Source organism: Schistocerca gregaria, chromosome 7 (genome assembly GCF_023897955.1).
Source record: "Schistocerca gregaria isolate iqSchGreg1 chromosome 7, iqSchGreg1.2, whole genome shotgun sequence".
NCBI lineage: Eukaryota > Metazoa > Arthropoda > Insecta > Orthoptera > Acrididae > Schistocerca > Schistocerca gregaria.
Genome location: NC_064926.1, coordinates 121,569,202 through 121,581,567, shown reverse-complemented (window position 1 = coordinate 121,581,567; position 12,366 = coordinate 121,569,202). Strand labels below are relative to the sequence as shown.

The 12,366-nt window shown below is 41.9% G+C and overlaps 1 protein-coding gene across 2 annotated transcripts in view; it reads right to left on the bottom strand.

Annotated features, from left to right (window-relative positions):
- LOC126281589 (cholinesterase 1-like) overlaps window positions 1–12,366 on the bottom strand; it is a 183,111-nt gene that overhangs the window by 9,194 nt on the left and 161,551 nt on the right. For both annotated transcript variants that reach the window (XM_049980673.1, XM_049980674.1), the window contains exon 10: window positions 11,447–11,579. In XM_049980673.1, the coding sequence (XP_049836630.1) occupies window positions 11,447–11,579 (133 nt within the window). The remainder of the gene's footprint in view (window positions 1–11,446; window positions 11,580–12,366) is intronic.

The window sequence follows — 12,366 nt, the reverse complement described above, 5'->3', positions numbered from 1 at the left end:
ATCATTTGATTAGGAAAAGACCCATTATGCTACTTGAAGGCAATATTTTGTTCCAATTGTACGAATGGTGTCTCCAAACATACATACAGTATTCTCTGTCAGAAATGTATTTTCGGTACGGGGTCGGGAATGTCCTGTCAGACCGGTATAAGTAGGAGAACCACGTCCTTCAAGGAAGTGTTTTAAGTGCAACAGTGTTCGCCATTGGGATTAACGTATTACGTCCACAGTAAGGCATTCTGTGCAATGTTCCTTTTTTGTAGTCGACTTCTCCATATTCTGTGCCCCTTAAAATCTTGCAACGGATCCACGGCAACTGAGTTTGTTAATCCCGCGGCTCGAGGTATGGTGTTACACATTAGGTTTCAAATTCTCTTTGGGGAAAACTATGTGTGTTTTTAATCGCTACCGCACTCTTTTTAATTCATCTGTTTTAGGGAAGCGATGAAACATCTGGGACTTACTTTTGATGAGATTCTGAAGTGGTTCCCACAACTTAAAGAACTGAAGAGAAGATGCCTCAAAGCTTTGAACATTCTTAAATGCGTTAGCCGATAGGGTACGTCTTCTCCAACTCCATAAAGCCTTCATACAACCATGCCTGGAATATGGACGCCGGGTTTATGGATGTGGAAGGTCTATGTACCTCAAAATTTGGAATACCTGTCCACTAGATCAAATAGATTTTACACTGGTACTTGGATTTTGTTACTGTTTATATGGAAAATTCTTGGCAGGGGGATTTTATCTCTTCTTCTGGTCCAGATGGTATACCAATCAGGTTCCTTTCAGAGTATGCAGTCACAATAGCGCCTTTCTTATCAATCATATACAACTGCTCACTTGACGAAAGGTCTGTTCCTAAAGACTAGAAAGTAGCACAGGTCACACCAAGGAAGGAAATAGGAGTAACCCATGGAATTACAGACCCATATCACTGACCTCAATTTCAGTAGGATTTTGGAGCATATAATGTACTCGAAGATTATGAATCACCTTGAAGAAAATGTCTTATTGATACATAACCAACAAGGATTCAGAAAATATCGTTCTTGTGCAACACAGCTAGCTCTTTATTCCCATCAAGTAATTATTGCTATCGACAAGGGATCTCAGATCGATTCCATATTCCTGGATTTCTGGAAGGCTTTTGATACAGTTCCTCACAAGCGACTATTTATCAAATTGCGTACATATGGAGTATCGTCTCAGTTGTGTGACTGTATTCGTGATTTCCTCTCAGAGAGGTCACAGTTCGTAGTGGTAGACGGTAAATCATCGAGTAGAAAATATCTGGCATTCCTCAAGGTAGCGTCATAGGACCTCTGCTGTTCCTGATTAACATAAATGATTTAGGTGATAATCTGAACAGCCCCCTTAGATTGTTTGCAGATGATGACGCTGTAATTTACCGTCTAGTAAAATCATCAGAAGATCAATTCCAATTACAAAATGATCTAGAGAGAAATTTCTGTATGGAGCGAAAAGTGGCAATTGGCACTAAAGAGAGAAAAGTTCGTGCTCATCCACATGGGTACTAAAAAAAAATCTGATAGCTGAGGTGGCCGTGCGGTTCTAGGCGCTTCAGTCCGGAACCGCGCTTCTACTACGGTCAGGTTCGAATCCTGCCTGGGGGTGGCTGTGTGTGTTGTCCTTGGGTTAGTTAGGTTTAACTAGTTCTAAGTTCTAGGGGACTGATGACCTCAGATGTGTTCAGAACCATTTTTTTGAAATCTGATAAATTTGGGTATACGATAAATCGCACAAATCTAAGATCTGTCAATTCGACTAAATACCTAGGAATTACAATTACGAGTAATTTAAATTGGAAAGACCATATAGATAATATTGTGGGGAAGGCGAAACTAAGACTGTACTTTGTTGACAGAACACTTAGACGATGCAACAAACCCACTAAAGAGACAGCCTACATTACACTTGTCCGTCCTCTGCTGGAATATTGATGCGCGGTATGGGATCCTTTCCAGGTAGGATTGACGGAGGACGTCGAAAAAATGCAAAGAAAGGCAGCTCGTTTCGTGTTAGGGCAATAGGGGTGAGAGTGTCCTGATATGATACGCGAGTTGAAGTGGTAGTAACTGAAACAAAAACGGTTTTCTCTGCGGCGAGATCTATTTGCGAAATTTCAATCACCAACTTCTCTTCCGAATGCGAAAATATTTTGTTGCCACCCACCTACGTAGGGAGAAATGATCATCGTAATAAAATAAGATAAATAATCAGAGCTCGAACGGAAAGATTTAGGTGATGCTCTTTCCCAAGCGCCATTCGAGAGTCGAATGGTAGAGAAGTAGTATGAAAATGGTTCGATGAAACCTCTGCCAGGCACTTAAGTGTGAATTTCAGAGTAACTTTCTAGATGTAGATGTAGATGTTGTTCTTGTTCTGTGACTTTGTCATCAGGATAGGACCCCCAGAGCAGTCCTCAGTTTATTATGCGGAATTGTTTGCTGTCCTGAGAGCACTGGTGCAAATGAGATATCTGTGTGGCAAGAAGTTCTGCAACTACTCCGATTACAAAAATGCCCTTCTTGCTATTGGTGAGATGTATCCAGCGGATGGAATGGTGCAGTAGTTGCAGGACACCCTCCTCCTCTTACAAAGGCAGGAAAAAGAAATAATGTTTTGCTGGGTTACAGGGCACACAGGGATCTGGAGAAATGAACTCACTGACGCGGCTCCGAGGAGTCTTGCTCCCTTCCTTCTCCTGCTCGGTCTCCGTTCCCCTGCAGGTACACGTGACCCAGAAAACGATGCGTTGGTGGGAGACTCAGTGGCTGCCAATGTGGAGCAATAAGCTGCGGTCACCGAAACCTTCAGTGCGGATGTAGCTTACCTCCATACGACCACGATGTGTTGAAGAAGCAGCTCTTACAATGCTCAGAGTGGGACAGTGCCCACTGCTTTCTCTCACGTCGCGAGCATCCTCCACTTAAGTGGAACGTAGCTGTCGATACGACATATTTCAAATGAATGTTTTATATGCTGATGGCCTGAGGGCCTCTCCCATGCGCTCCCCCCCCCCCCCCCCCCCCCCTTTGTTTTAATTGACACTGGGGCGTGTATGGTTCATGATTGAAGTCGACCACAAATTATTTTGAAATAGGTACCCAGTCACTGTCATCTGTTCCCTTTTTAAACATGTTTCTGCTGGTATTATATACTTAATTTTATCTAGTTCTTCTGCTGTATGTTTTCTGACCTACATTGTTGCTCTTTTATGAATCTCATCATCTCAGGGCGGTCTTTCAGTCCTTGTGTGTGCATACAATATGATTTTCCAGTCTATTGTTACTGTTGAATAGATTTTTACCACAATTGTGTAAATTTGGTGCAAATATGGGAACCGATGACCTTGCTTTTCAGTGCCCTAACTTACAATTCCTCATATATATCCATCCATATTACAAAACTGGGTGTATGTATATATGTTTGTATGTGTGTTTCACGTCTCATCCTGAAGCAGTGGACCGATTTCAGCCAAACGTGATACACATGTCACTTACTGTATGGAAAGAAATACTGTGGGGGTAAGAACCGACTGGAATACTCTCTTTCAAAGGTGGCAGGGGTAAAACACAGGGAGTGAAAGGCTATTTACAATTTGTACAGAAACCAGATGGCAGTTATAAGAGTCGAGGGGCATGAAAGGGAAGCAGCAGTTGTCAAGGGAGTGAAACAGGGTTGTAGCCTCTCCCACATGTTATTCAATCTGTATGTTGAGCAAGCAGTAAAGGAAACAATAGAAAAATTTGGAGTAGGTATTAAAATCCATGGAGAAGAAATAAATCTTTCAGGTTCACCGATGACATTGTAATTCTTTCAGAGACAGCAAAGGACTTGGAAGAGCAGTTGAACGGAATGGACAGTGTCATGAAAGGAGTATATAAGATGAACATCAACAAAAGCAAAACGACGATGGTGGATGTAGTCGAATTACGTTGGGTGATGCTGATGGAATTAGATTAGGAAATGAGACACTGAAAGTACTAAAAGAGCTTTGGTATTTGAGGAGCAAAATAACTGATGATGGTAAGTAGAGAGGATATAAAATGTAGACTGACAATAGCAAGGAAAGCGTTTCTGAAGACATTTGTTGACATCGAGTATAGATTTAAGTATCAGGAAGTCGTTTCTGAAAGTATTTGTATGGAGTGTAGCCATGTATGGAAGTGAAACATGGACAATAAATAGTTTGGACAAGAAGAGAATAGAAGCTTTCGAAATGTGGTGCTACAGAAGAATGCTGAAGATTAGATGGGTAGAGCACGTAACTAATGAGGAGGTATTGAACAAAATTGAGTTTGTGGCACAGCTTGACAAGAAGGTAGGACATGTTCTGAGGCATCAAGGGATCACAAATTTAGCATTGTAGGGCAGCGTGGATGGTAAAAATCATAGAGGATGACCAAGAGATATACACTAAGCAGATTCAGAAGTATTTAGGTTGCAGTAAGTACTGGGAGATGAAGAAGCTTGCACAGGATAGAGTAGCATGGAGAGCTGCATCAAACCAGTCTCAGGACTGAAGATCACAACAACAACAAGAATCAAGCAGCAGGAAACTGGATGGAGAGAAGAAGAAGGAGGAGATGGACATAGAGGTAGAGGGCTTACAAGGGAGTAGGACATGGACAGATAGGGCAGAAGCAGATGGTCAAAAGGAGTAGGAGCAGACAGACAGACGGAGGGGCAGGAGGAAATGGACAGAGGGAGAAGGTGATGGAAATCGACAATGGTGAAGCATGGAGGAGGTGGACAAAAAGAGGGACTGGAGGATATGGATAGTGGGGGATGAAGAGGGGGATGGACGGAGAGGGGGGAAGCAGGTCATAGACAGAGAGGAGGGGGGTGGAGCATGAGATGGACTAACAGAAGATTAGAAGATCTGAACCACTGGGCCAGTTTCAACCCAACTTCGTACACACATGATTTACTGTCTGAAAAGAATCCCTGTGGGGGACAGAACGCTCCATCCGTCAAAGGGGTGAGGGTGGGGGATGAAAGGGCAATGTTGGCCACGACGCGAGATACCCATGCGCTAGTGACCCAATATCTGAGAATGAGTGCATTTAGAAACTCCCAACGTTACATATAATTTCATATGTTTACGTAACTTTTTCTCGCTGATGATCCCCACCAGATGACAAAAGTAAAAAAAGTTAATCACTTACTACATTTTCGCTATTCATGCAGTAAAACTCCAAACGAAGCACGGGGTCTTCATTTATTCCTCCTTTACTGCAAACTGTATTCGTGGCATATTTTCTAGACAGGATTAACATGTATCACTGAATGTACCATAAAAATAACATCATTGTACGACATTTAGTTCAGGAGATATGACATCAGTAACACTCAGATGCGTGAAAGGTTACTGCATCTAGCAATATGTTTAAATTTATTACTTCCTTGGTAATACTTCTATTTGCAACACTTTTGGCAGACAATAACCACATCTGCCGCTGAATCTAACTAAAAAAATACGAGAAGCGTTCAATAAGTAATGCATCACTTTTTTTTCTCGGCCAATTACGGTTGAAAAATGCACAATTTGTTGTGTAAGATCGCAGAATATTCACGTTTCTGCGCATACAGTTTCATGAAGTACCGATGGATGGTGAGTCGTGATATGCAGCCTTCAAAATGGCGTCTAGTGTCTATAACGAATGTGTGTTCCAGACAGAGACTGTCATAGAGTTATTTTGGCTGAAAAACAGAACATCACAGATATACATAGGCGCTGGCAGAATGTCTATTGCGACTTGGCACTGAACAAAAACACGGTGAGTCGATGGACGAGGTGTCTGCCATCGTGGCAACAAGATCGCGCGAACCTGTCCGCTGTCCCTTATGGTAGCTGGCCGTACACAGCTGTGACTCCTTCAGTGTTGTGCGGACGCATCGCCAAATAATGGGACATCTCTGTTGGTAGTGCTGACACACCATTTATATTATTCAATGTAGTGTGGCTGCTGCTGCACCATGCACGACATTTTAATTTATTTTTCCTTTACTACTATTACTGTCCACAACACATTTCACATACAGCAGACACATATACCACTGGATGAAACAGCAAAATTATGTCATTGTGCAGCACATAATTCAAAAGGTAAGTCGTCATAAGCATTGAGCTGCATGAAAATGTAACTGCACGGTGAAATTCGCTAGATATATGGGTGAAATAGTTTACAATACGAATGAAAGAATTGACATGTGGGGAAAGCCACAGGTAAAAGTCTGTTCATAAACCCCTGGAAGAGTTTAAATCAAACATGGTATACATATTAGCTACACTCTGGAAAGAAATACTGTAATGGCAAGAACCATGGGCCTCCTATTGTGAGTGTGATAATGGGGAGAGAGAAACGAGGATGAGCAGACAGACAGTGAGGGGAAGGTGGAGATAGCCATAGATAAGAGGATGAGGAGGAGCAGATGGCGGAGGTAGGAGAGGGGAAAATAGAGAGAGGAGAGAGAGGAGAGAGAGGAGAGAGAGGGAAGAGGGTGAGAGGGAGAGAGAGAGAGAGAGAGAGAGAGGAGAGAGAGGGGGGGGAGGAGACAGACAGAAAATGGAAAGAGTTGGACAGAGACAGGACGATGAAGAGATGGTCAGAGGTGGGGAAAAGGAAAGGGATAGACAATGGGAAGAGGAAGAGATGGACAGTGAGAGAAGCTGGAGGAGATGGACAGAGAGAAGTGAGAGGAGGTGATCAGAGGGGGGGGGGTGCAATGGAGGTGGATGAACAGAGGGCGAAGGAGGAGGGGCCAATAGAAGATTGGAATAAATATATACTTGCACAACGACAGATACTCAACTACCACATATAAGTAGTAGGGCACTGTCGGTATGGGTGGAGAATTTGCAGACGTCAGTATCAGTGCTACCTTGTCTATGATGTAATTCTACAACTGAGACATTTGTACATGTTATATTTTGCTCACGGCAGTATCCAGGCACAAGGAACCCTAATCCCTCGTGCATCGCTCTCTAGCAACTTGCATGAAGCAGCTTGTAGCCCACGTTTCGAGCGCCCGTGCTTCTGCTCGTCTCATTCTTCCATGCCCCTGATGCCACGGTACTATAAGTGACATGAACTAAGTGCTGCATATGTTATAACTGTTTAAAAATGCTTGTCCTCCCAAGAAGCGAGTAAGTATTGAACTTATTATAATTGTCATTACGTTTTGCTACTATAACAGCAGCAGAAGATTTTAGATTTTTTAAAAAAATATCTATGCACAGTATTCTCTCGCTGCATTTTCGTCTTAAGAATGAAATCGACTGACTAAGACGTCGATTGTAACAATTTTTAAAAAAGTTTGACATTCTTTGCACTGATCTTGGTGACAAATCCAACGCACCTGGTAATAGACTGGTTGATTTTTGTGCACTTTGAGGTACAGCTAAACATACCTAAAATTCATTTTCTTCAGTTGTGAGTGTTGTTGTGAGGCCAGGTCTTGGTGCATCGATAACAAATACATGTTTTTCAAATCTATCTCGTAAGTAGTACACTCTTTGACTGGACGGAGGTTTTGATCTTAAGTGTCTTCCCCTTTCATTAACACCTGCAGTAGTAAAACCTTTATAAAATGTTTATAACACGAAAATCATGTTTTCTTTTGTTAACATCGTGATATTTCGCAGAAGAAGAGTTGTAAACATGTCTCACAAATGTCGCTTTCAACAATTCACTATTTTGATTATTGTGTTTGTTTTGTTTGTCATTGCATTGCATACCGACTTGACACTGTATAGTTATCACAATTTGGCAATAACAATTTAACGGGTTAAAACTTCCTACAGTGTGAGCCGTGGCTGGCTTATGTTATGCATTGGATTAAACCTTGGTTGCTATCCTATGTTTAGTCTCCCGTGGTTATCGCGATTGTGCTGTTATCCTCTCTCTCCGCGAGTGGTACCAGCAGTGTGTATCGATATTCGCACCCTGTACTATCTTTGACCTGGCGCTTATTGTTTCCAGCTGTGTTGTGTGCGACCAGTTGGTCGGCTGGCGTGGAGCAGCGAGGAAATCTCCGTGGCGTGTAGTTTGGTCGGCGCCGTTGGCGGCGTCTTCGTGTGGTCGGAGTGTGTGGTGCTGTTCCCATTGCTACGAGAACCGTACCTCACCGATCCTGGACACGAAAGTTGAGTTTTGACTTAATCTACAGCAAGTCACGACTGTTCACATTGTGTCGTTCGGATTTCGTTGTCGGCTGTTGGGACATTCCCGCGAGGAACAGCATGTGTTTTCAAATTGGCAAATTTTAGCGACCCACCGGTGGAGTTTAACTGTACTTGGTTATTTTCAATTGAAGTGCACCAGCAGAATCTTCAGCCTTGTGGCCGTTAACGTTCCGGTTACCTGCCCTGGCCGTTGGCGTAAGTTCAGGCTGTGTATTTTCCCCATCGCATTGTCGCTGTCCAGCACGTGTGTAGTTTGACAGCTCAATGTATAATAGATTGTGGAGGCCAATACTTTTTACATTGTTTCATTGATCTCCCTGTTTTGTGCTGGTCGGGTAGAGCGGAATTTATCTTGTCGGTGAGTCCGTTGACTGTCTGTCGGTTGGGTTGTCGTCGGATCGAGAATGGTTGGGTTGCCTGCCTGTCTCACCTACGCGAGCGTTAGTGTTTGAATTCCAGGCCGACCCTCGGCAACTTCTGAGCGCCGTTGGGTGTACTGTCTTTTCTTATTTGTTCTTGTTGTTTGTATTTGTATGGCTTCTAGACGACTTTTAAATTAAGGTTGTTTTGCCCTTAAGGCGTAAGATTGTTTGGGCCTTCACCCTAATTTAAAGAACTGTTTTAAGTAAGGCCTTTGGCTTTTTTTAAAATTTAATTTTGAAGAGTCTTAAGTGATGGGCCTTCAGCCGATTTTGAATTAAAGTTGTTTTGCTCTTAAGATGTCAGATTGTTCGAGCCTTCATCCTAATTGAAAGAACTGATTTAAGATAAGGCCTTCTGCCTTTTAAATTTCTGATCTTGGTTTGAGTTTTAAGTTATTGGCTATCAGCCAATTTTAAATTAAAAGTGGTCTCACCCTTAAGGCATGAGATTATATGGAGTATTCAGCCTGTTATTAAGTTCTAAAAATTATTGCTTTGTTTTTTTTATTTCTTTGCTTTTGTAATGTTTGGTCAGATCAATAAAGTTGTATGTTCGAGTGGAACTGACAGCCGCTTATTTCGGCCCCTTTCCACTGCAAGGTGTCAGGCAACTCCAACACCTTCCATGAAAACCCTGACATGATAAGCAAATCCAGTAGTATGTCACATTGCTCCGAATAAATTTTGACATTAAGTTAACCAAAGTAATACGAGTAACGAGTGAGTAAATGGAATACCACAGACTAACACAAGAATGCCGAAATGCATGTCGTACCTTCCCACCAGTTCCGAGGTGAGAAACGAGAACAGAAGCCGAGAGCAGAACCGTGTTAAGCTAGAAGGCCCTACGATAAGGGATGGCCTGGACACCCACGTCGCCAGCTAACCACTAGGGCCACACCACCCGCAAGTTTTAGCATGAGACTTTTTCGCGTCTATGTTACATTAGGACCACCCCCCCCCAGCCCATGTTAAAAGATAGAGCCCTCCAGAAGAACAGTATAGATCTTACGATAACGCTAAAAGGACCACACCAGCTGCAAGTTTTAGCGTGAGACTTTTTCGCGTCTCTGTTACGTTGCAAACTTTAAAAACATAGCCCCACCGCGAAAAGTGTAACGTTTCTCATTGGATGGACAGAATTTTTGTGTGCGGAGCTTAAGGTTAACATTGAGACCCTAATTGGTCAGATGAAAACACAGCCAGATAGTTTTTTTTTAACCAACTTCGGTAAATGGTAGTAAGGAGAAGTTAGGCGGAGAGTTGCTTCCGAGACGGCGAGGTGAGCGGAGCTGTGCTACCCGCTGCCGCCCTGACGCTGCCTAAACACCGACAAGGTAATGAACGCACGCAATGCCGCATTTTTGAGAGCATGTAAGGTTTCACTCAGAACTGCAGAAGTCTCATCCGTTACACCTCCTTTTTTGCGTAATACTAGTGTCGATCGTAAATTAAAGCTCATGGTGTTCACATTTGCCACTTAAGGTAAAAATCTGAAACGCGATAATTTCTCTGTTATATACTTATTGCGAAGCCACATCAGCCACTGTAATTTACGACAAGTTAGATAAGTAATTAAAGATAATTGAGGGTCACTGTAGACCATTTTGATAGTTTTCTCTTTTGTGAATCTTAAATTAAATCTAGATTATAGATGTGATATGGCATAGGTCATCCTTCGATCCATTGTAGAACTTGGAAACCCATTCAGGGAATAGTCGTTCACATTTTTGTTGAACGCAGTTGGTTTTTACCATCCTGTACTAAAACACTTCCTTTTATCAATAGTGCAATTTATAAACGATGTTTTGTGAGTATAATAAAATTTCCAATAGTAAACTTAACTGCTTTTTCGACGTTATTTTACCAGCTAACTAAAAATAGGAAAGCCTTGAACCCCTTTCACTAAATTTAGTTAGTATTAAGATTATTTTACAGGGAGTGCAGTGGAGCTGACGCTGAAATAATTAAGTATTTGGTTATATCATCGCTAGTATCACTGAACTCTTCTGAATTCTACATGTCATGTGTGGTCTGGCGTCTCCTTACCAGCAACAGGTCCCAGGTTCAAACAAGTCAATTCCCTAAAAACACGCTCAGAGCGTCGTTGCGCGAAAGTGGTAGGGAGACACGATATAGAACAAACAGACACCACCATGAATGTTTAGACCACTTGTGCTGTCCTGCAGGTTTAGCAGGGTATCTCACAATACTATGTCTTGCTGTTACTTTTGTTGTCTTTTAACCAACTGTCCAGTGACTTTTGCGCCACCATTCATTTAACACGGTACAGGAAAGCACTTTGGTTGTGCATAAACAGCAACAGAAAAGGAGACCAAAGCGATACTAACGGACAGATCGTTTAGAAATTTAGATCGGCTTAAACTCCTGAGAAACCTAAAAATCCCGAGATTTCGAGACGTGTTTACGCAGGATGCATTGGGTGAGGCAATGTGGAAATCCAAAGAATGTAGGATTGTCAGTTTAGACATTATGGGGTGTATGTAATCAGTGGGTTGCATATATTAAAAAAAAGAAAAAGAAAACGGAGTACCATCCACTACTTTGACTCGATTGGCGATTCAGACTGGATGAAGATTTCTGCCGTTGCTTTTCGGCGTACCAAGGTTTCAGTTTACACCTCTGTAGACATTTCTGCCTATGCTTTTCTCGACAATCGCATAAAAACCAGCATTATGCATGGGAGACATACGGTATATTATACGAAGTAAATATGATTAGCCTATAATAAACCAAAATGCAAGAAGACAGTCAGTACATAGAAGGAACAAAAAAATTGTTAATTTACCCTGTCTTGGCAAAATTTGTCCACATGTTGATCATGTTTGTCCTAGTGATGTCTTCGTCAGATGTCTTGTTCAGGTTAGGGTTACGATATGGCTGGTAGAATATTAGCCCCAATTCCATGCCATGAGTTACACCTGAAAAGAAGAGACGACATTTTTAAAATAAAAGCTGGAATAAAATCTATATATAATGGAAGCAGTATTAACAGTAGATTGTCTACAACAAAGTATGTGGGAATAGATTAGAAAAGAATTAACGGCATCAGCTATTGAATTGGCAACTTATCAATAATTGTGTTAAGAGCTCTGACATTTAAGTGTGTGCGTCCAGTCTGTCGTCCTGAACATGGTGGACTGGATGAGTAAGTGTGATACACACATCTTGATAGTTAATTAATGTGGTACACATAATGAGTTTTACTGACGTCGCCGAGAAATTTCCCAATAGAAGTTCGTCGTCGTATCCGGGTTTCTAGACGGAAATATGGAGATACCTACAGTTGATAAGGTTAAATGAATTGAATAATATATGCTTATGAAATTCCTGTTTTTTTTTTACTAATTTAGAGCATGATTTCGATTTGTAAGGAGGGAAACTGATTACAACCAAAAAGTATGCTATGCTGGGTGAAAATTATTAAAACCGACAAACTGTGAGAGGTTACACGGGACATAAAAACAAACATTTTCCTTTATCAGCATAATTACCTATGAGCATCTTTTAATACAGTAGAGGTTGTAATCGCTCTTAGCATTCGCGTGTTTGGGTGAGGTTGATCCACGATCTACATTTACTTGCTCTCGTCAGTTGCCGTTCTACGTGAATGTGTGGGCAGATGATGGTGACTGTGTAACTGAGACATACCTCCCATATAGGCCGTTAAATAACAGGCATTATTAGAATTTCTTCGCCAGAGAATTG